Source organism: Diachasmimorpha longicaudata, chromosome 7 (genome assembly GCF_034640455.1).
Source record: "Diachasmimorpha longicaudata isolate KC_UGA_2023 chromosome 7, iyDiaLong2, whole genome shotgun sequence".
In the NCBI taxonomy this organism is placed as follows: domain Eukaryota; kingdom Metazoa; phylum Arthropoda; class Insecta; order Hymenoptera; family Braconidae; genus Diachasmimorpha; species Diachasmimorpha longicaudata.
This window is the reverse complement of record NC_087231.1, coordinates 9487644-9512893: the sequence shown is the minus strand read 5'-3', so window position 1 is coordinate 9512893 and position 25250 is coordinate 9487644. Positions and strand designations below refer to the sequence as shown.

The window sequence follows — 25250 nt, the reverse complement described above, 5'->3', positions numbered from 1 at the left end:
GACATTTTCCAAATGTTATTTCTATCGAATAAGAGCACCTCACCCACATAGTTGCAAAATTATTTAGTGTGTCTTACCATTCAACATCATAACGAGATGCAAAGCCAATTCCTCCATTCGCAGACTGGCAAGCAGTCGTTTGTGTTTTACCGCGACAGAGCATACCCCTGTACGATGCTCTTTGATTATAGAAAGCCCGATGCTACCGCATGGATTCGATGCAGGCTCGTCCAGGGCCAAAAGCCAACGCTGCATGCTATACACTCACCACCAAAGATATATCCGAAGAGATTCTTCTCATCTCGCGTCACTCGCACTCGTCCCCATTTTGTAACACTCGATAATAAACTTCTGAAAGCATGGAGAGAAAAAAAAATCATAGGTCACACCAGAAATTCATTTTGTGCCTCATAGGCATTAAAAAAAAAACTTGAAGGATCATTGTTTATGGGTGATTAAGTTCCAACTGCGATGATAATTGAGGTTTTTCTTCTTTCATTGCGAAATAGAGCGTTGAGGTCTAACGATGAGAGACGCGAAAGTCACAGTCTTCACCGCTTGGCGGTAATTATAATGGCCAATTGTTCAAAGTAATAGCTAGCTGGGTAGAAACTCATGAGGATGTAGACGCCAGAGTGTTCTCCATTGACGATGGACTCATCGAGTTTTCAGAAAATTAATTGTTTCATGCGAGGAAAGAAACGCTCCGTAAAAATTACAAATCTCGTGGTGCTGTTACCGGTTGCAAAATCGAGTTGGATTATTTAAGTGCACGGAGAGGTACATGGAAAGAAATTTTAGATCAAAATTAGATCTTCACGGGGCGAAGGGTAGTTTATTCCATAAAACATATTTTATAAAACATATAATGACACCAGCAGAAACCACATGTTTTGTCTCGGGATGTTATGACATTGATGAAATAACCGTGGCAAGTAATCTACGGATTATTCGAGAGGAGATAATCGGGAACGCAGTACTTGAAGAAACACATCGAAAGAATAAGTGCTTCCCACTAATAGATTCTCCCCCGGCTGATTTCCCCTTCAATTATTACACAACTCATGTATGAGCATAACTAATACATTATTTCACCTAAGAATACTCGTACTGACCATAACCATAGACATTTTTCAATCGTGAAGTACTAATTTTCTTTTAATTCATAGGCCGGGTTGCAGTAACCTCTAGTGTAACAAAGAGCGATTAAAGTCATGACGATAATAACAATAAAATGGAATCAAATAAATTGAGATGGTATATTGACGCGAAGATTAAGGATAAATAATTCAATACTTGCATTAAAACATAAAAAAATGTGCAATAAGAAGTAACCCGAGAGTGATGGGTTGGTGTTGGCTAGAACTGGGGAACTGTCGGTCTACCCTGGGCCATTCTTTATTCTACCGGGGGTCTATCTGTTGAAAAAAAAGGAAAGTTTTTTGAGTGTCTGTGGTTTTGGATCAACATCGTTCAGTCAACATCACGCCAACTTTGAGAAAACGTAATCGATCATCATCGGTGTCTATTTATCACGAACAAATAGAAAATGAAAGAGTGAAAGAATTTCTACAAAGGTCCGGTGGCCGCGAATAAATTCCGACATTCACAGTTTTTCCGTCATTTACCATAATAATTTTTCTCGAATGGCCGAAATTCTCATGTCGTAATACAATCGTAAATAATTTCGGGATATTTCCATCGACGTACCCCAAGGACGGAATTTTTAGCTACCCATTGCCATTACCATTAAAATACAATTTAGCATTCTTCATCAACGCCCCCTCCCCCATATCCCCCGCCGGAGAAGAAATCCGGTGTCTCATGGTGTTCAGGACTGTCCACCGCCACTGAATCCCCCATCCTCTCATTACCCACGACAATATTGACGTATTTCACCTGCAGTTTGCCAAACACGAAACCACGAGGAATGTGACGGCAACTCTGGATGAGGCCCAATCGCTTGGGCAAACAGTGAAGAAGTCCCGTGTGTGTGTGAGTAATGAAAAATGAATGTACATGAGACAGTTGCAGTCGTTGAAATAGTCATCTGGGTCTCGGGAAAGTCCATGAACGCGTGAAACTCGCTCTCATCATAAATACGTAACACCAAATGGAAGAAAAAGAAAAAAAACCCTGGGAGAGAGTACACCGTAACACGTCTTCGGTAGGTCGTGCGACCAAGGTCGGGTGTTATGCGATCCTGGTTGGTTTCGAATGAAATCGAAATACCGGGAGAGAAATGAAAAAGAAGTATTTATGCAAAAAGGGGGAAAAAAGGATCGAGCGACTAACGAAACCATTGGACACAAAGAGGCATTGGATGGCGCCTCTCAGTGCCACATGGTCGCTCGATTGCGTTATCCCATCGCAAAAATAACATTGGATTGGGGATCGATTGAGGGGGTGAGGAGAGGTAGAGGTGGAGAGAGATGGCTCCTGCATTGCTGTCCTGGCTTGAGTATTTTCGCCTTTTTTTTTCTCCCTCGCGTATTATGCGCACACGATCAAGGTCGGTCCCCCATGGTGTATCCGCCATATATCGGGAGATACCTCAAAAAGTATTCCAGTACCTGAGGACCCACGGGTAGCCGTTTGCTGGCATCAGGCTCCCCCTCCCCCCGACATATTAACCGCTACACACTTTACAACGCGAAAATATCACGACTTTCACTTCTCGCTGAGTTATAAGGTTTTATTCCCTCCTCCTCGTTCTCTTATACCTCTAACCCCTCCTTACCACTCCATTCTCCTTTGAATTCTCTTTTTCACTCCCCCTTTTAACATACCTCAGAGTCAAGAATATATCATGTTATTATAGCTCCCTGTTACTGAAACACCAGTCAACCTGAATACAATTTATTATTATCGCTTTATCTCCCCGATACTTGAGTAACTTTGCATTCGCTGGGTTGTTAGATGCGGATCGGGCCCAGAGGGGATGGGGGAGAGTGGCCATTTCAGTCCGACCGTGAATGTTCATCTCCAGCGGTGAAGATCTGGCTACTGTGATGCGCCCACCTCTCCCCAGTCAATTTCTTCGGTTGTAACGCCCCGAAAAGAAGAAAAAAATTATTTGATTTGCAAACTTTCACTCGAGTGTTGCCCCCTGGATGTCGCGGCAACGAGGAGGAGAGTCAGGGACGTTTTTCAAGCGCCACCGGACGCACGTTACACGAGGAGAAAAAAAAAAGCTCGATTTATTCGAGTGAGAGAAACAAAATACAGGGTTCGGACATATGTAGAACGCGAGCCGGGTCGAGGACGTTCGATATAACGTTTTCATTTTTTTTTCCCTTTTGGTCAGCAATGAAAAATGGCATAATGTCTGGGGGAATTTAAAGACCGTTATGCTATCGCGAGTCTTCGTCAACAATCAATGTCCCGGTTTTTTTCATTTATTTGTTCCTGTCTTCCGAAATACGCTTTTCCTTTTTATTGCAAATATGTGTCCAGACAATGGAACAGGTGGAGAGAGTTGGAGAAACAACATTGGATGACAAATAAGATAAGCGTCTGTTCGATGAAAGAAATTTGGTGAAAGCTACACCCAACCTCGGAAGGCCTTAGCTGTCGCGATAAAAAATTTTGGTAATAAATCATCGTCCAGGAAATGAGAATTTTACAAATTTTATTTTACGTCACATTATGTGTCATTGCATAATAATTACCAATTTCGTTTTATCCTGAACAGTGAAAGTTTGAAAAGGACAATTGGCACGTTGAGAGGAAAAAATAAAGAACTTCACATGTCGATGTGTACAGTGGGCACACATCGGGGATATTGAGGGAGTGATTTTCGCTCATTGCGACAACAATGAGCGAATGCTCAGCGCCAACGAGTCAAATTCAATTGAAATGACTGGGGCAAATGATTTGGATGATGTGATTGATGTAGTAATGAGGATAATTGGGATATTTATCACGACAGAACAAGATGATTCTTTCGTCTGATCACCATTATCACTGGGGACCCTCACGATTGCCATGATTTCATGGAGATTCAGGCAGCACATGATGGTAATTCTAACTGCACTTCCGCGTTTACGTTGGCGCATGTACGTGAGATGAATTTCAAAATCACGGGTTGATATTTCGTAAATAGAAAAAGCAGTTGATTAAATAAAAGAAATGTCTTTAATTTTAATTGAAGTGAACACACCGGCTCCATGTATGTACCTGTCTGTGATTCGTGCGGCTACGTTTATTCGAGTGTGACTGGATTTTACCCGCTAAAATGTTGAGGGAACTTTCACGCGTGTATGAGCACGTCTCGTTGGACTCCCCTTGTACTGGGGATATGGCTTGAGCACCGGCCAAGTTAACGTTCGATCTTGCACTCGCGGTACCCCAAAAGAAACTGAAAGTACCGTTTGTCCGTGTCGAGCGAGACTCCTCGGGACGCAGACTGGACACATGTACCCAATACGTGCGTACTATGTGGGCGCGATATGTGTATATTGTGTACATAATGTATCACAGCCGAAAGCCCCACGCTTAGTCAAAAATGCGAATGTCCGAGGTGGAGAGCTGAAGGGTAATGGACAAAGCGTAAGTGGTTTCCTTCGTGGTGCGATAATGGTTGAAAGTGAAGTATGAAGAGCATAAAATCTTTTAGTTGATTGATTTATGATGAGGAGGAAGTTGGGCTTCATTGCTCGTCGATGGTGAAATGGGGAACCGTAATTATTTTTTATATTGGTGGGCATTGAATCATTTTAATAAGTTACTCCCTCGTTCAAAAAAAATAAAATGTATATATGGGCACTTACATTCCGAGAAAAAATGCATTATGTCAGATAGTTGTTGGGTATTAATTGGAAAGAATAATATTGGTCTCTGGATTAACCAAGGAGAAATATTTTAAAAATAGTTTTGTGATTTTGTTGCTCATGAACTCACTTCCAACGCGTTCAAAAATCATTAATCTTCAAATATTTCTTGTGTTCATCATTTTTTTTTACGCCCTCCAATGTTTTGACAAGTAGGATAGCTGTATGTATGGTGTAGGGCAGAAGAGTAGTGATTAATGAGATTTTATTCGAGCTGCGTAGAAAACAACTGCGGGATTCGAGCATTCGAAGATGATTTATTTCTCTCAAGCAAATATGTTCTGCATAGGAAATTTTTCTCTCTCTCTCTCTCCCTCTTAGGCATGATAGAGCTGTGACTCCATCTAATTACAATACAACAAGTGTCGAAATGGATGCATGGATGCATTTGACTCATAGAATGGAATCTAGGGTGTCGTTTCAGAAACTGTCTAGAATAGAGATAATAATGACGTCGGTGGGCGAGCGGGCTAGACGCAGGTCTAGTGTGCGAGAGGTTGTGACTACGATCATTCAAGTGAGTCATTCAAGTCAAATGAGCCAAGTAAGTCATTTACCAACTCCTCAGATAAAATACTACCGTAGTAGCTGGCTAGAAAATCTCTCGAGACGATTTAAATTAAACTCATTAAACTTTTTTCCCCTTAAAAATCGCAACCACGTGAGCAGTTACTTTTTACCATATCAAATCGCGTCGCAAAGTCGTGGAAAACCAAGTGTATCTCCTGATTGAAAACCATAATCCCCTTTCCGGGAAATACCGAGACACATAGAATCTCATTTCCGGTGACATTTGAATTAAATTTTTTTAGTATTGCCCGTGTAAGACGATTACATCGGCCATCAGCAATCTGCCCATAAGATAAGTAAATGACAAGTAATACGTTGACTTCATTGACACGTGCAGACATGCACGCTTTCTGTGCCATGCCATCAGCATTAAATTCGCAATGAGCAGTCAGTATTACTCGTTGTATGCGCCGACCGCCCCTGCGGCTGGCAAGAAATAAAAAATGCCCATAACGCAAGGTAATGGGCTTCCGCAGCTTTCTCATGAGAAATTACGAGTGATGGCACATGACGATCATCATGAGTCATGTTATTTTTTTTCACTTGCACTTTGCGCGGAGTTCCTTTAATCAGACTATGACTATCACGATCATCGTATCGTCTTCAGGTTGCCCATTGTCAGGAGGTAATTTGGACAAATGGGTAAGTGAAGTCTGCGCACACAATATGCATTCTTCATTGTAATATTGTCGGGGGAAAATAACATTTTCTGGCTCCCCGACCCGAAAGTGCGGTCTTCCCGGCGCGATTTCGCTCCGGGAACAAGGCCTTTTGTGGCCCGCGTTACCCATATGTTTTTTCTGGCTCCCCGACCCGAAAGTGCGGTCTTCCCGAGGACTGTTGCGAGGACTGTACACAAATGTGACAGGTTCTCTGTTGGAATATAGCCTCAGTTTTCTGAGAATTAATTTTATGATTTTGTTTTACTAACATGCATCACGAACCTGAAAATATTTGATATTAATTGAGTAATTATTTAATGGATTAACGTCATTGTTTCGTTCGACTCTACTTGAATTCCAATGAATTTAAGTTCTAAACGAGAACATTTGGTTAAGTACATGATGCACCTCATGAAGTAGATGATATTCCCATTGTTTGAAGAATGTAAAATGGAATTGAAATTATGTACGCGCATTAATTTAACCAATATCTGCAAGAGAATTTTCAGTCCCTGAACGACGTATAAGATTGTAACAAAGACATATCATAAAGAAAAATGAGAAAAAAAAATATTAGTAAAATTGCCTGACAATTTTACTAATATTTTTTTAGTATTTCTCGATGTGATTGTGATAAGGAGAATAATTAGCAAAATAAATGAAAAAATCATATATATTTATAAATAATCATTTTCTGAATTTCACTTTTTCTGCAGCAATTATAGGAAATTTTTTGAATGCAATTCTCACTTTTCGCCCGCCCCGACCAGCAAAACCTCGGCTTCGCCTCGGTTTTGCAAAAGTCGGGCGGGCTCCCATTGATTGTGTTACCACTTATTAAATATTAAGATATTTATGGTCTACCGCACTTTCGGGTGGGGAGCAAGAAAAATAGTATACGACACACGGCCAGGAAGTCGGATTCACTGGCGTACGTGCTATGCGGGCCTCGGCTTCGCCTCGGCCCTCTATCACGCACGCCAGGAAATCCAACTTTCTGGCCTTGGGTCGTAATATACTATTAGTCACGTCTCGATGAGTCTTGTGTTTTACCGCAAGTTTTATTGGGAGTGTGACGAATTGCCGGGAAGCGGACATAAATTGACTTTTCAGATAAATTTTCTTTCACTTTTTTTCCGACGTTAATCGAATTTTATTGATCTGGAGTATTGGTGTTTGTGCGATTTCAGATGTTGGGAAAAGGTGTGGAGGTGTGGGCACTGTGAGAAATTTTTTGAAAATTCAATGATGAGTGATTCTTTCGTATTGAATTATTACTGATATTTTAATGACATTAATTCTTTAGGAGTAAATAAATAAAATTGGGTAAATCTTCAAAAGCATTATTTTTTTGTAAACTCTAGATTTCTATCGGGACTGAACGTTGAAAGGCTTTTTAGGATAAGTCATCTACACTCTGAAATTTATAGTTGCAAGGGACTATAAGAGAGGGCTCTGTGGTCATGTTCTCGGAGCAATAATTTTCTCAAAAGGTGAAAGCAATCTTCAGGTACAATTCCCTACAGTGATTTTAGTTGACTTCGCTCCTACCATCGGTGGGAAAGTATTCGCTACTTCCGGTAAATCCACTGCCGGAACTGCCAGGTCAATTTAAGTTGCAAATTCGGGAACAATACAGTTCAATGCTATTGTTGTTCAATATTATTGGAAAATTGATTGAATAGAATTTGAGTTGATCGTGCCACCCACGATCGCCTTCGCTATTTGAATATTTTCATGGATCGATAGAGAATTAATCTTTTAAATGAATTCTCTATTAAATCTCAAGAAGCACTGGCCCTTCCATCGATAGCCCAACACTTTTTATCATCATAAATGCAGTCTTTATGAATTCCACATGAAAACATTTCAAAACTGAACCTGTAACCGATGTTCCCCAAGGAAATGAATGAACCAAGCATTCCCCTGGGGTTTTCCGCGAATTACAAATCCAATTAAAATATTTGCCTAGCAGGTATCGTTCTGAAAATTCGCGTTACTAATTGAACCTCGAGCTACTCGAGTTCATGTTTTTTTTCGTGTAATTTCCAACAGACTGGTTGACACCGGCGAAATTTCATCGGTTTTCCCAGCACTATATGTGCAACATCTGTGGGATAATTGATTTTTCAATTATCATAAATAATTGAGAGGCCCTCCTCGGGATTGAATGGCGCAAGTTATCGATAGAATTTTGTCACATACTCGGTGGAACGACCGATACTATTTGCTCCAGAGAAATGTCAAATTATGCCAAGACTGAGACGGAGGCTGAAAGTGTCACTCAATCCAGCTCCATCAACCCAGCAGTTCATCTATATTTCAGGTAATTTGCTTCATCTTCATTTTGCACCTACTCAGAGATGCATAACCCACAGCTCGTTTATTCCACATCACTTGAGAAAATCGATAAATCCTCCGGGGGACTGAACTAACTTAAAGTGACTCATAAATACGTTATAATTCTGTTGTAATGCCATTTGGTGTGAAGAATTTCCTGATATTTTTAACACTCCTAATTGTCCTTAATGAAAATGAAAAATTTAGCTGCTGTCTCGGTGCGAAAACCTCCCAAATTCAGAAGGCTCTGAGAGTGTGTGCAAAAATCTGCACTAGTCGTCCAATTTTTTATAAGATATTCAAGAACTGTCCGAATGTTTGTGAATGAAAACCGTGAGATTTTCTATTCGCTTTGCAATTGAGAAATGGCAATTCAGTTTCACCTGAACAGTGATACACTATCCTTTGAACAAGTGAACAAGTTTCACCCCATTTTATTTTTCCCTTTCGCGAGGCAGAAAGTTTTATTGCTTTCGGCATTTTTGACAAGGAGTTCACTCCTATTTATGTCTTTGATGTTTTCTGTGTTACTTTGACAGTAGTTGAGTCGTAGAATGGGAGCGACGAGGATGTGTACACATGCATTTGTAAAATTTTCGTTAGTGAAGCACCAGATTTCTAAGTAAAATAGCTAAATCCCTACTTCCGACAGTTTATTTGATTCATGTTGAATAGCCTTTTTATTCTCATTTTAAAAGGAATATTGGATATTGAATTAATGATGGATTCACTGTAGCATGAAGAGCATTGAGTGCGACGGTCTGATTGGTCAAAAATCGATTGGGGAAAATAATCAGTAATAACCCGACTGTTTGAAAATGACCGGGTATTTTCCAATAGCATCGTTATAAATAACGTAGTCATGAGTTTTACCGGATTAAAAATCTGCAGTACTTCTCTTTGCCGCAAAATTTTCAATCATCGTATATTTACAGACAAGCTCGAGGCAAATGTCAGGTAATTTTGAGGCCACAGGGGTATTTGTCGGATTATTTCTCAAGAGGCAAATCACGAATAGTCACGATGTAGTGGGTGAAGCCCTCAGTCAGCACATGACATGATTGATTGACGCTGATCCGTACTAGGGAAATAGTTAGTGAAATTTGGAATGCCACAACTTTTTTACCTGAGAGCGGAATTATTATTAGTTTTAGGGCTTTGGCTATGAATAATGACATTACTTTACCGATATTAAACTGTTTCCCTCGCAGGTCATCTACCCGTGCTCAGTCTCTCCCCCTATTTTGAGAATTATTGGGTCAATTTAGATGAGTTGAAAGGGATTTTATTGATCAGAATAAAATACTGATTTTCATTGGCAATATTTCTCCGTTTAATTAAATAAATCTCCAATTTACAACTGCATAATACTGGAAATGAAACTCGACACTTCCTTCCTTCTCGCATCCTCTGATTTTGTTATCCGGCAATGGAAGGGTTAAAAAAATTCATCACGAAAGTTGGTGTTAACGAAAGGGTCCCTGGAAAGTGGACCAAACTTTTCTCTTTTCCAACTGTTCCCTATATTTTATTCCAATGCGAGTGTCTATCTAGGAAGTTAGTTTAGTTTCCAACCAACTTCTATCTCCAGTGAGAGGGAAAAAAGGATGAAAAAAGTACAAACAGACTCTTTTAATCTCCGGAGTTCTTAAACCACTCGCCAATAATCAAATTCTCCCATCTATTAGGAATAATTATCGGTGAGAATAATCCATTGAACTGACGGATCCCTTCTTTTGCTTTCAAATGAAAGTTTCATAATCCCGCGAATTTAAGTTTTCAAGTTTCCAGTGTTGTGTTAGGGTGACTAAAGAGTATTTTCGCGAACTAAACGATGTTGTGCTGGTTTGTATGTGTGTATGTACATGGAGAGCAATTCTGCAGAAGAATTTGAAACACGTGAAAAAAATTCCGAGAAAAGTGTCGTCCAAATGACCGCGTGACCTGAAACACGGCGTCAATTTTCATCCGAATCGATAATGTCGATTTTCATATGCATATATTTAACGACCAGCATGACCGGACAAAAATAGCAGACTCGTGAGCTACATGAGGCCAATGTACTGCCAAAGGTAAGTGAGCCAATCGGAGCTGTCATGAAGCTGCGCGAAACTACGTATCGTCAATTGGATCATTGTCCACTTGAAGGCAATTTGCTAAACTTTCTGTATTTTACCCCACCTATTTTCTACATGATTATTGTTTCCAAGTTATAAATAAGAATGGAGACACGCTATATGGGAGGGGGAGGAATTATTTATAAACAAACATAATTTAGATGTTTGTACGTTTTACAAATACTTCACCCCAGGTGTACAAATATTGTTAGGGTGTAATGCAGGACTTTAAGGCCTGGGAATAAATTTCTACAATTGAAACTGCAATTTTTCTGGAAAAACTCAGGAAAAAAATTACCGTACCGTTTGGCAAAACGATCACAGCACTAATTAATATTTAATTGAATTGATGTTATGAAGAATATCAACCTGGGATTCCGGTGGAGAAAAGAAGAATTGCCCACCATTTTTTTTGCTGTATTTTCTACAAAAATGGCTGACGCAGTAGTACCTTTCCCTACTGTTCGCGGTACATTTCGCCCGGAAGTACTACGTGAACACTTACTGTGCGAGCCCGGTAAATTTTTTCGAATTTTTTTCTCATGTACCCGAATACCGCAGGTTAATGTTTCTTTGATATTCTCCACCGAACTCTCAGGGTATTTTTTTCCAGTCTATGCCGCGTGCATTGCGCGGACGCACTACCCCTGGCAATTCAAAAGCGTTGTAGTGTATACACTAGTTCAGTCAGGTTCAAGCCGCCCTATGGCTCGGTGTACCTCTTACCGTAATATTCCTTAGTCCATCGAAATTCCGATAAATTTGACCTCATTCACACCACCGTCATTTTCTTCCGATATATCCTCCCCTCCTCCTCGACGTTGTGTGAATGGCAGAAGACACTTGACAGCCTGGTAAGTGAATTCAACAATTGAATAGAGAAATCGATAAAATTGTCGATTAATTACCTCCGTCTCATTTTTTTAATCATTTGCTCACCATTGTAACTCCGGTACAAGCGTTATGGCACTCGTTATTCTCTCATCATTATTCCCACGAGTGGAATTTCCCTGTCACGTTTAGTTTATACCGCCATCAATACTGAATGAAATTCATCCACCGCTCTCGGGAATATGAAGAAAAAAGCGAGTAAGAGCTGAGTATCGCGAGAGGGGTGAGGTAAAATATGGAAAAAAATCTCGAGCGATTATCACTCTGGTCTTAATTGATTTTTCTTAAGGCCTTGAAGTTACCTCCATTAATTAAGATATCTGGTTACCATCTCTGTCAACTTGTACCCTACCCTTTTTTCTTTTTTTCATTCGGGAAGAATACCAACTGTCTGCGTGGAATTGCAATTATCGGATGAAACTCGGTAAGGAAAGAAAATTGAATAGCTTGTCGGATTGATCATGTCTTTATAATCCCATTTAAAATGTTGAAAAGTAAATTTGAAAAGAAAAACGATGGGGTGAGTCAGGCGAGTGGACAATGCACACGATTAGAAAATTACTTCTGAAGTTTAAACAAAATGTTAAATTAGAAAATTTAATTATCCTGAACTTCTAATGTGAATGGCGGATTCCATTAGCGATGCGATAGAAAATTTAGTTCCAATTCCCATTGAGGATTCGAGTGAAAGAGGTATTTGCTGAATTTTTAAATAAATTCCAAATGCATACGACAATAAAAAATTTCCATATGTCTGTCAGAATTTTGGATAAAATTTTTTTAAGTGTAGTTTTTACGGAGGGTAGATGTGAATAGTGCATCGGGTGAGGGCTTAAAACCTGATTGATCTTATTAATCCTCTCCCTTTGAGTGTCCATTACACGGGGAGGATGAAACAGCCAGAATGGAATGTGGGTGGAATAAAAGGGTGGGAAACTGCACGAGGTAAATGAGAACGAAGTGACGGCGCGGGTCCAGTTGTTTCTCAACGAAGAATGATGGTATGGAATTGATTGAGTCAATGGGAGATATATGTATGTTAGAACGATGTTATACTTGTGATGGTACGTAAACTCCAAGCGCTTTACGTTGATAAACCCGCTCGGTGCTCGTGTGTTTGCGGGATGAGAGTTTCACACGAGTTTCAGGGTTGTGGGGAGGGGGTGTGGAAAGTGGCTAGAATGGGGATGGGAACTAGAAATATGGAATGCGGGTTTTCAGGTGTATTATTCAAGGTAAGTGAGAGTTCTGACGGGCCGTTCTGATTTCATTTGAAATTTTGCCAGATTTTCAGATAAGGCAAAGGATGTTTTGAGATAAATTTACATTGTTAAAATGATGTATAACAACGTTTTGCGGCCGACATTGGTGCTTTGGAGATACGGAGCATTATCTAGAAGGGATGAGATAACAGGATAATTGATGGTGGATGGGAGAAAGGTTCAACGGAGATGAATACATTTTTGATATGATTTTTTTCTTGGTCTTGATAGGGAGATAGATTTCAGCGGTGGAGTGATAGAGGGTTGTTCGTGAAATTGTGATCATTCTAAGATGCAAATCAAACTATCATGAATCACTCTGGTATGAAAGTTCCAGCTCGAGGAGATTCATGAGCTTTGAATATTTATCTTCAATCAAATCAACACGACGTCACACAAATTTTTTGCACATATCATAAGGATAAAATCAGCGATAACTTTGGTCACTAAGAATCAGTTGATCTGGAGACATCATAGGAGTAAGATATACCTCCTGCGTGCGATAAATAAAAGATTAAAATTCATACTCGAATCGTTTTGATAGTCGAGTAAGAATTATTCTCGTTTTTCTACAAACTAAAACTTCAGAACGTTGACGATTGAAGGGAGGGATCGCCATTCAAGTTTTTCCCTCATTGTTTCCCCTTGATTGTCAGACTCGGTCTCGAGAGGGTATGCCACGAATTCTCTCGCCCGTTTCTACCGCAGCCTCGTTAGTCCCCTTAATTTCCCAGCGTCAATCGACTCTAATCCGTTTGGCACAACTGCCAGAGTAAATTATACCTGCGCTTCGCCATATTTTTTTTCCCTCTTCCATTTCATTGAGAGCCCCATGAGTTTGGTGGTGTGTAAAAAAATTCTTATCGTGCTCTGCAACTCAATCGTTGAATTTTATTACGGTTTTGTTGGCACGTGACATCTCCACGCACCTCCGGCTGACGCCCACGGAAAAACGCCGAGCTCTTTGTTTGGACGAAAAACAGGGATAATGGCACCCTGGGTGTTGTTATACTTTATACTGCTGGAGTTATTTCAGCAGTAAAAAAAATGTGTTAAAATTTTGGTGACATTTTGCGGGACTTGAGAAGAATTAACTTTACGTGAATCTCAATCCTTTCGATCTGCACGATAACTGCTTTCGATAATCAGTCAGTTTGTGAAGGGCAAAGGAAAAATGAGAAAAATATAAAATTTATGGGAAAAAGGAGGTGAAGCTTTAGGAAAGTCAGCAAAGATTGGAAAATAAAATGGTTCGTGAAATGCATGGCTCTTTGTTTGGAAAAATAAAATTATTTTTTATATTGTTATAGTCCTTGCTCTCGTAAAAATTCAATACCGCGTGCACCAGGTCGCTGTGCTTTCGCACTTCACTTCTCTCTGCAGTGAACAATGAGAAGAGAAAATATTCAAGAATTTTCGGGGGAACTAGAGCAAAAATTACACAGGGCGGCCGCATTGGCCCGAAGGTCATCCCAACCTCACGGCTGACCGTACCGATTAAAAAGAACCATTTTACCGTGTTCCACAGCAATTTTTCTTATATTTTTTATCAGCATAATCAGGTTTAAAGATTCTTCACACTGCCCAGTCCAGGGCTGGCTGGTCGAAGATCAATTGGAGGATACAAGGTCACGGTTTTTCCATTATTTTTCGTAATTAAAAAATCAGACAGTAGTAAAATTCAGTGTTAGTGTGACACGACGAGGATTTATCTGAACACCGAATGGTGTTAATCCACACCAATTTTTCAACACAAAGAATCTCTTTGAAAAATCAATGACCGTTAACCGTAACAAACTGAATGCTATTCAATTTTCATGATGAATGAAAACTTTAATAACCGATGCGATCTTGAATCGAACTAGACTCCCCAATACTGAGGATTCAGTTGCCATCGTTACTGGAAATTAAACAAATCTCCAGCAGTGTGTTAAATAAAAGCAATTAGTCCGTCTAATTGAATTTTAATGATCATTTTTGCTGTGAAAAGAGAATAAATTACAATACAATCTGTAGAATTAATAAAAAAAATCAACTTTAGACCGGAACCACTCAACAAATAAGTGGAAATCCAATTTTTGACCACAAACATTTGAGGCCATTTTATAATTAGCTTCTGAACTGATTGATCTCGAGGGTGGGCTGTAACCTCTGATGGAAATCAGTTTGGCTCTGATAGGTCATTCATCACTGTGCACTCGTCCCCTCACACAATTTCGATTTTAGTCCTCCTGAAACTAATTACTTCACTGGGATTTCGGATGCGGCGGAACATAAGCTATTGAGAGGGTTTGCCCGCTCAATGATTTGCCCCTCGAGAGGACTTTGACCACACGCTATACGCAATGGGGAATTAGCTTCTCCATGGTCAATTCCCATGAGCATTCGTGTCGGATGGTTCTTATTGTTTAAATCCACTCTGTGATTTACACGAACCACTGATTAAAGTCCAATGGGATTCGGTGATCGGAGCTAATTGAACGGCTGTTGTCTTTCAACTAAAGCTTTTTATAAATAATATATTTGTTGTCTATTGATTGATCCTCGGTGTTTATTTACTCGTCAATTATCAGCAGCAGCAGTTATTCTTTTAATCCCATTAATGCGTTCCACCCTGGGATAAACCACTCTCCGTTAGAGTGGCCAGGACTATGGAATATTAAGGGACATGGCTATTTATAGCCTCTTCTCAGACCCACTAAACCTCGTAAGCTCTATGTACATTACATATGTATACATCTTCCAGCTATCATGCACATGAATCTTCGGTCGAAGGTACGATGAGGCGTTACAAGCGATAAGTTCATGCTCCATACAACACTAGCGAGTGTCTGAAGACACACACTCCTACACACTCTACGGGAGAGGAGTGATCTTCCTCCCCTAACTCAGGGCTGACGATGTGGGCTTTAGATGTGCGATAGATGGAATGAGAGTTTGAGGGACTGAATAATGCTGAGGTTCGTATAAATTCTTCGTCGCGTGATATCACGGTGAGACACATAAATATAGAAGAGATAACATCGAGACATTATAAATTCAGTCATGTGATATCGTTCGCAAATTCGGTATTGCGCTCAATATAACCGCGATATGTTCAACTTCGAGGCGGGAAATTCAACTAATCATTGAAAAAACATTGATGAGAAATTTTAATGGAGCTATAGCATTGGTATGGTGTCTGGGTGAGTTTCCATGTCTCGAATCCACCGACCGTAAAATGATCAAGTCCCACCACGGTTGCATTTCTCACCTCACCATGACAATGGGTCGGAGGGATTGAAAGACGTTGAAATGCGTCGAGGCATAGAAGCAATAGGATGTTTAATCACCTTCACTTCCCACGCCTTGTAATTAAAGCTCTTGACGTCGCTCCACCAGAAGGCTCCCTTAGCCAACTACACATTCAGTAACGGCGGACAAGTAACAAGTGGGAGGATGTTGACACAAGAAAAATTCAATTGCTCTGTCTATTCAATGCATATCAGGGAATCCGATCAATTTATTAGTAGAGCACATTGAGGCAGAGAAAGACACGAGTAGACTTAAAGGATTATTTATGATCATTTAGCCTGAATTTTTTTTCACACGAATTTTCTTCTCCGTGCGAATAAAAATTATTCAACTATAAATTACTATTTTTACGCATAAATATGTTTTTTTATAACGTAATAAACGCCTCGTTTGAAGGCGAACATTTCAGCGGAAAATTCTAAAAGTTTCCCACCAGATGGGATAAAAAAAATTTCATCACCAAGAGAAATCCCTCCTGAATTAATTCCCTAAAGGCTCCTCACGGGAAAACTATTAATTTCAAGAACACAAATGAATATTCATGAAGAGAACCTCGGTGGTATGTTTAAGTGAAAATTGCCAACCGCAGAAGTGTTTAAATCAAAATAACCATGGACCTCGAAATATTCCATAAATAATATTTCATTATTCCCAGCATTGTTGATATAATGAGATTCAGAATAGCTCAAGGAATCTGACGATTACTCACATCTGTGGGTGACGAATACTTTTCACAAAAAAGGGAATTCGCTGCATGGAAGATATTTTCAGTTAAATTACAAATCTCTGATTGGTACATGAACAGAAGAATGTTGGAAAAATTATTGTTCCCCGCGCGGTAAATTTATAAATATTCTCACGAAATAAATAATCTTGGAAATTTTCAGTTAAAAATTTTTTAACAGGAACCGGTCTAAATGTATCACCATCCATCCAGCGTGTGCGATATTTCATTGGGAGAAAGCTTGGAATGAGCTATTACCCACATTTTCTTCTTCCCCTTTTTCCTGTCGGGATGCTAGTTGAATTGCCAATGCGTCTCGGGCCCGGTACTTTATTCATTGTATAACACGCCAGAGACGAAAAATACACATGTTGAAGTCTTGTAGAGAGGTGAAAGGGAGAGGGAGCTGTTGGGGGCGAGAAAGGAGTAAAGGAGAATCGCTCGGTACGAATGAGAGGATCAGTGATTCCTTTGACGACAGTTGGCGCTTATCCGTTGCCAGACAAGATGAAAAGCACATTCTGCATCTTGAGGACATCCACGTGTGGTGCCTCCGTAACTCCTTGGATAACATTTTCTTGTTTCTATGGTTCTTCTAAACCCATTGTTCAGTCATATGGAAATTCCTTTTGTGTATATGGTATTTGTCTTCATTCTTTATAGATGTTGCGCTCTTTTCCAATATATTCCGTGTCTTCTGGTTTGTTTTGCCTTTTATCGTTCACAGGTTTTTGATAGAAACGTTTACTCCGGTCACGCCAAAGTCTTTTGACTGGATTTAAATTTCCTCGATATGACGGAAAATGTTGTCATTGGGACAGCAAATCTATCGGCAACTTTATGATCTCTATTAATTGTCGGAGAAAAGTTTGATGGGAATTCAAAGTTTTCATTGATTTTCCCATCAAGGAGAAAGTGAATTTAGAGCCAAGTGGAAGTTCTGCAGATAAGAGCAGAGAAAGTTTCTACATAAATTCTTATCTCTTGGATTCTTTCTTCTATTTGTACAGACATATGGGGCTCGGTCATGCGACAAATTCGTCTGTACTTGAAGTTGGCTCGAGCCTTTCTGTTTATCAATGGAGAGTATTAGGATATTTGTGGATCAGTGGTGCAGAATTACAGTGAATCCGTTCAGGGAGAGCAAAATGCGGGACAAATTACAGGAGAAAATAAAAAAAAAAATTTCCCCTGTGCAGAACTAGCATTCAAGTTGGAGGCCAGGCTCTATCTTTTCCAGAGTGAAGTATCGATGAAACGAGGACTGACAGTGAAGTTTCCCTCCTGGTAATTAAAATGAATTCGATGAAAATCCTCTCACCAGGCTAGGTACTTGCTTTCAATTACTCCTGGGCGTCGAATAATCTTGTAACGAATTTTTCCTCCAATATCACAAGTGAGCAGTGAGATGCATCAAGTGTAGCGAGTATTAAAGGCTTATAAGTTCATTCAGGCGAAGATAATATCATCACATTTCTTTTCGAAGCACGTACGCCACTTCCTCGGCGAAAGCGAAACTTCTGCTCACTTTTATCGAGTATCATGTTTCCATGTTTGTTTTAGTATTGCAGTTATTGTCTACTCGTCTTTCCGGTACTAGAGGGACCCATACAGACGAGAATTTTTTTTTATACTCCGTAGGTAACCGATACTTTTCCCTGCGTTCGACAATTCTAGCGAACCATAAACGATTGACTTTGACTCCTCGCCCCTGAAGGGCGCGGGTATTTTCCAACTTTCAAATTCGTGTAAGACCTAAAAGTGATCATGACCTTCAAAATAGCACATAAGACTAGTGTTGAATCATTGGAGAAGAAACTAAGAACCCCAATTGGACGGGAAACTTTCAATTTACACGAACCTATATTGCGATACGAGAAAAAAAGTTATTTTTGAGGAGCATAAGGGATTCCGATTAAGGGAAAGGCGAAGGCTGTAGTCGGCCGAGTTAGAAACAAGTGTGCGTGTCAAGCATTCAAATACATTTTCAATGTGACACGTGTGCCATAAAAATTCTTCCGCCCGTTACTGTTGAAAATACTTGATCATTGCTTGGCTGACTAAAATCATTTCGAACTACTGAATTCTGTTTCATTCGGAAAAAAGACATTCGGTCGTCTAGAAGGAAGGATCACGGCGAAGAAAAATGATGATAATGAGTAGTTCCGATGAGAGTCAAGGGAAACTTATTTTTTATGCTCACCTCGAGTCTGAGGGTTCTATCGACCTTTGATAAATCAATTAATAACCTGTGCCAGACAGCAAACATAGGAGAGAAATCAGTGATTCCCTCCCTTTGTTATTTTTCAATATTCATAAACACTCCACACGCTGGAAAGACTCGTATCGATGTTTCATCAATGCTGCGCGGTAGGATGGACCTCTGGGGAGTCACGGGGCACAGCTAGTGGGCAAGGTCATGCTAGGTGAAGACCCGCCGATGAGGCGGGGGGGAGGGAGAGCGGGATCGTAGAGTTGGGAATTGAGTTTATACGTCTGGGGATAGAAAAGCTGCGGTTTTTTTTATTCTGTATCCCGGAGGAAATGGCGATGCAATGCGGAATGCGAGCTTGGGAAAATCAGCAGCTTGCGAGGACAGTCGGTTAACCGTTGCCAGGCCCGACATGTGATGGGGGCTCTCATGTCCCTTTGTCACTTAATGTGTTCTGTTCACCGATGTTTTTCGTCTACAATTGTCTCCAACTCGTGGAGAATATGCGATTACTATGTCGTAAAAATTATACGCTGCGAGAAAACATTGAAATTTCATGGGCTTTTTAGTAGCAATTTGCTAGCGAGCAATGCTGAATTTAATTTAGGACAGGGAGAATCATAAAATTTCCAATTTTACGGAATATTCCGGTGTCTTAAGTCGGCCAGTCAGAGCAGAATATCCAACGTGCTCAACCATTTTATTTAAGGGATAACTCTAATACGGTAGGGTGCGCACCTTCAGTGCGCGAAGTCAGGAGTTCGATCTCCCGCTCATCTCTAAGGAATTACGAAACGCCAGTTTGCTGGGAATGTGCCGAAAAAAATTCTGCTCAAATTTGGTAAATATTCTTAGCACCAAAAAAAATACATGGAAATTTTTCCGGAGCCATTTATTCTTGTTATCCCCTCACATTCCTCCACATCTCACATTCGCCCTCTCTGCCGCATTATTTTCCATGAATTTGTCCAGATTGAGGTTAAAATCCCTGTGCTTTCGGTCTTATTATTTTTCCCATCCCTCATTCGTGAATCAACGCGGGTATTTCCGAAGGCAAAATGGAAATTGGCAGCGCTGAGAACAATGGTCTTACTCAAGTTCTCTCATTTTCTTACTGCAGAAGTGAAGTCCTCAATCAAGTCCTATATCGACTCGTTTGCGCAGCCCCCTTCACGGGTTTTCGATTAATTTTCAGGCCATTCCGACAAGTTTGAATGAATATTTGTATCCCAAAGAATTCAACACAGAAGGAATCCATCCAGAGAGTGGTATACATACGGAAATATCTCCGCGAAGAGAAATCTTCAGTAAAAATGACTCTCAGGTTACGGTATCGATCGATCCGGAATATTTACGTGACCACTAAAATATCATTAAAATGAATATCAATTAAAAAAATCCGGCAAACATATCACACCTCGAAATTACGGAATAGCTAGGTAATTTTCAATGTCCAATCAATACGTATGAAAAAATTGATCAAGTACCAATTTCGGTTTGAATTCAAAGCTCACATATTTCTCATGAAATCCCACATATTGAAGTTGGTACCTCGCTATCCCATTGATGAGGCCAATTATGCCAATCGAACCTGTTGGCTGACGGGACATTTAAAAATTGACAATGACCAGACCGAGCAGAGTTGAAAATTCTAGTAATATCCACCGAATCACCACCGACCGCAAACAAATGCTATATTTCATTTACCCTCGCAGAGAAATAAAACACAAGACTTTGTGTTACGAAAATCTCTGCCCACGTATCGCTCTCCCCTCCTCGTATTTTCCATTTTCTCGGAATGTCAGTTGGAACTCGAAAAACGTGCTTAGAAAATGTACGATCAGTTTCTCGGAATGGTGGAGGCAACCCTCGTTTCATTTTCATGGAAATCCAGGAGCTTTTTCAATTTAGGTAGCCGGGGAATAATATTATTCAGAGTTTGATTCGAAACTATAATGAGGGGTGGAGAACGATAGTCCTGATGAATGTTAAGAAGTTAATTAATTTTTTTATTCGGATATGTGGGGTAAATCGACGAATTAGGTACATGAAAGATAGAGTAAATGAGATTATATATTGAAAATATATGATAATAGTTGAACTTCATCAAGTTCCATAGTGATAGGGAGCAAAAATTCAAGGGCAGATCTATTTTGTTTACCTCATACGAGTTTTTTTTAGTTTAACCCTGCTAACAGCTTAATTCTGCGGCCCATGAATACTAAAAGTCACCCGAGACAAGGAAATGACAGATAGAACGCGGACAAACACGATTTTTTATCTCTTACCAAAACACGAGAGACTCGGATGATTGAGTGTACAGGCAAAAGTTGGCTTTTTTCATGGGCTTTCAGCCCTCACTGGGGCTTCTATCCTCCCTCTCACCGATGACGAATCACCCATAGGGGTGGCTAAATGGAGCAAGAGCAAAAAAACGAACAAACAATCGGTGGATGGGCGCGAGAAAGATAAATAGTGAAACCACTAGGTTTCGCAGGTGGCCTCATATAAATACATGAGACTAGGAAGAAATGCAGAGTCCTCAGACTGTCATCTGCACTGCACAAAGCCGAAAATTTCTAGAAGAATTTTTTTTCGAAGGAGTTAGAGCAACATGAGGCAATTAAAATTTGTCATAGACATGAAAAACAAAAATTTATCACAGACATAACGATAAATGATTGACATAATCATAATATTGTTTCCGCATATTACCCGATAGCTGTTCTTCCCCAAAATTAAGCCGTCATTCACCCCTCTCCTCGTTTCCGTCCCAACGACTGTCAATTTGTTGTATCATCATGGTGTGTGGCACCATCCGACATAATCAAAAAAAAAAATCGAATCAACGGCTCTATTCTTCAAATAAAAAAAACACCTATGTGACATATCTGTATCTCTCATCATTTTCCTCTTTTCCCCCACGCACTTATGTTCCCCTTTTATTTCCGCATTTCGCGTGACTAACATCATAAAACAAAAAAACCCCCTTAACCATTCTCAAACGAGTTCTTTGATGCTAAACGTTGATGTTTAATACCCAGGGCATCGTAAAAGATGGGGAAAGTATGACGATATAAAGCAACCATTTTATGAGAAGTGAATTAGGAAAACTGCTCCTCGTGAATTGGAGTACAGCACGAATAGAAAATACTCGTGAATCCCTTGGAATACTTTTTCCCTCTTAAATGCCAAACCAATATGTATGCTAATCCGGATTAAAAGAAGTTCACCAGATGCATTTGAGACGTCTGAATTCAGTTCAATTGCGCTACAAAAAAAAATCCCTCGTGTCTTATCCTCGGTGGTAAACGAGATTTTCCCCGGGATCTTTTCAAATCTGTTTCTTTTTGGGATTACGCGATAAAAGTGTCGACGTCTCTCGCAAATGGTAAATACACTTTTCATGGTTTTTACTGGACCTTTGTGGGGATTGCGAGAAAATAAGATTGGTGGTTGATGCTGGGTTGAATTTTATAATGAGGCACTCTCCCGTGAACGTTAACGATGCGCTTTCACAACTGTTTTGCAAAGTCGTAACTATGGATACACACTTCGTGTCACTGCACCACTCTACCTCACTTTTATCCACTTCTTCTCCAGCTAGCTGCTGTCTCGTTTATTGACCCTGCATGTGGGACTCAATTGGCTCCCTCGTGATAACCCACACTGACAGAGAAAATAAAGGAAAAATGTGGTGGCAAAGGGTCTGACACTGAGACGAAAAATATAACTGGATACTACGATATTGGGGATGGAGAGAAAAAAAAGCTCAATGGCGAGACTGTTTTCTCGTCTCAATTTTTCTTGATAAACTCAACAGGGACGAAACGAGCTGGCTCAAGTTTGCGGGAGTGTCCGCTTCGGAGGAGCCAGACAAGTTCAAGGATCATCTGAGTATGATTTTCTTGCATTTGTTCCTTTGGGTAAATGTAAATGATAAGATCAATAAACAATTTGTAAAATTTAGTCGGGCATTTTCTAATTCGCGAATGAAGGTAATCCTTTGATCCCCACATCCATCAAGTAATAACTCGAACAGCAGCTGCTGGTCTAATGAGACTGCTCGATTATTCCTGAGGTAGCTATCTGGTCTAAACAGCATCTTCCCTTGCGCTCTCTCAACTCACTGAATTCACGAGCATTCCGCGAGGAATTACTGAAGGATTCAGTCATTTCACGGTACAAGAGGCTCCAGGAGCGACTACATCAGCACTCACACGCGATTCTCTTTTTTTCTCGCAGAAATCTCCTCCGGTAGATTTCATTCGTTCTGGCCATTTCTCCGGCCGTCGTTGAAACTCTCCTTTCAACCCTCCAGAATCTTTCTTTTTATTTTATTTCTCATCCTTCAGAGAAAGGGTCGATTATACCGTTTATACCCGGGGGCTATAAAAGTTCTTTCGCCCTTATCTGCATTTTTTATTCAAGTATTCTGTGACCTTCGGGCGAATAAACGAATGCTTCTTCGTCGCCTCGGGTCCAGAGCAAAAGAACAATTTGAGGAAGATGAAACGGATTTGTTAATGAGTTTTCCCTTTGGATATCTTGGCCAATTGTGAAATTGATATCTAATTTATTTTTTCATTAAAGGGGGGAAAATGGAGTGAAGTGTAATCACATAAAAAATTAACAAGCCTGTAAAACTTGCTTGAGGGGGCGGTCGCCAAGCGGAAGAGAAACTTGGCAGCGTTCTGAGAATAGGTTTGTGGAGGATTAAAATATCTCTTAATGTGCTCATTACACATCAAATTTTATTCTCCCCTAAAAATATCTTATCCTGATAAAAATAAAAATATTAGTCTCGAAGAAGAAAATTTATTATGCGTCAAAATAAAATTTCTCCGACATTTTGATTGAATTCCGAGATTCAAATGAGTAAATGAGGAGTCCTGATTTCCAGGCAACAATAGGATAATTTTTATCAGAAATTACTCTCCGTCTGGGTACGGCGAATAGTCAGGATGGCTTTGCAACCCTTTGAAGCATGTTGTCTGCTAAACAGTGCGTAACTAAATGTGTTTCAACTGAGGCATCTAATGTTGAACGATTGAGTAAAGTCTAATCTAATTTATTTGTAACATAACCACAGGAATGATGAATTATTACCACAATCCAGAGAGAAATTAATATCAGCACAATTTTGTTGATTACAAACAGTTAGGATGAAACAATTCCATTTCCCACGAACGTGCTGAGCTTTCGTCAATTTCCGCAGAATTTCACAGGTATCATGACGCTCTTGACTGACACTCATTTAATGTGATTTCCATTCTGCTCCATTTCCCCAAAAGTGTGGCCTGTGCGCGTCATTTGGTTATACTATTTCACCGAAATATATGGAAGAGCTAACAAATCCAGGCTTGAATGGTACTATAAATGGTCAGCATTCCGTTGAGAGTGTGTAACCCATTTGGACTACACGTCCCCCAAAGAGGAGAGTGATCATTCGTCATGGTACATTGATTAATTAGGAACGGAAATTATATACGAGTTTTATGAAACCGATTTTTGGCTGAGAGATGAAATTTATAATTGGACATGCTTTTGCGTGTTGAATAGTAAATACTGAATATTAATCCTCTGATCAAATTGATATTGGATGATGCGAGGCGAATGTCCACTGCATTTGGGTTCAATAGACGAAATTGTGTCAATGTGTGACAATCAGATTCGATAAATACACGAATTTGTTTACACGAACATTTTCAATTCAGTGGAGCAACATCCCACTCATCCGACCATTACAGTCGGTTTGAAAAAAAAATTAGAGGAATTAAAAAAATTGTACTTCGTTCCTGATGGCTCGAAAATTTTTCCCTGGACTGTTCTACTGAAGACCCCCCAGAACAGCTACAAAATTGTTCAATAAAATAGGGGTATAATAAATCGAATTTTTAATAGTCGTTTGAGAGTTCCAATTCGGGATCATTTTCGGTAATATACGTTGTGAATTTCGCGTTACGTGTGGTTGCTTAGTTTCAGGAATAATTACAACGTAAGGTAGAGCCATAAATTTCTAAGCGTCCATAACAGGCGCCCGGAAATTAGACATCTTGCAACTTGGACAATAAAGATTTGACTCGATAGGTGTCCAATGGGTGCACCCTCATCTCTACCGTATACATCTGTACCGATTCTTAATTAGGGTTAGTAATTGCGATTCGCCGACGGGCACTACAACAGGCACAAGCATGAGGTACGTAGTTATACATTGAAGCGTTGTGTATACCGACCGACAGTGTAATAGTCAAAGTTGTCAGAATGATCAGAGTACATTTCAATGTTGCCTTTGAGTATGTTCAACTACATGCTCCAGGAGGATTTATCTCTATGTGAAGTTTGA

The 25250-nt window shown here is 39.9% G+C and overlaps 2 protein-coding genes across 6 annotated transcripts in view; one reads left to right on the top strand and one right to left on the bottom strand.

Moving 5' to 3' along the window:
* The window catches only part of LOC135164710 (uncharacterized), a 108800-nt gene that overhangs the window by 5707 nt on the left and 77843 nt on the right, over nucleotides 1–25250 (bottom strand). Inside the window, exons 1-2 of one of the 5 annotated variants that reach the window (XM_064125323.1) lie at nucleotides 4163–4413; nucleotides 78–351 (exon numbers count right to left, since the gene is read on the bottom strand). In XM_064125323.1, the coding sequence (XP_063981393.1) occupies nucleotides 78–163 (86 nt within the window). In that variant the 5' untranslated portion in view covers nucleotides 164–351; nucleotides 4163–4413. Of the gene's footprint in view, nucleotides 1–77; nucleotides 352–2573; nucleotides 2667–4162; nucleotides 4414–25250 lie in introns of those variants that run through there. The other 4 variants (XM_064125322.1, XM_064125326.1, XM_064125327.1 and 1 more) reach the window with 4 other exon arrangements.
* Nucleotides 11205–25250, top strand: part of LOC135164224 (collagen alpha-3(IX) chain-like) — a 36232-nt gene continuing 22186 nt past the window's right edge. Inside the window, exon 1 of the mRNA XM_064124379.1 lies at nucleotides 11205–11375. The gene's annotated coding sequence lies outside the window, so the exon portion shown is untranslated. The remainder of the gene's footprint in view (nucleotides 11376–25250) is intronic.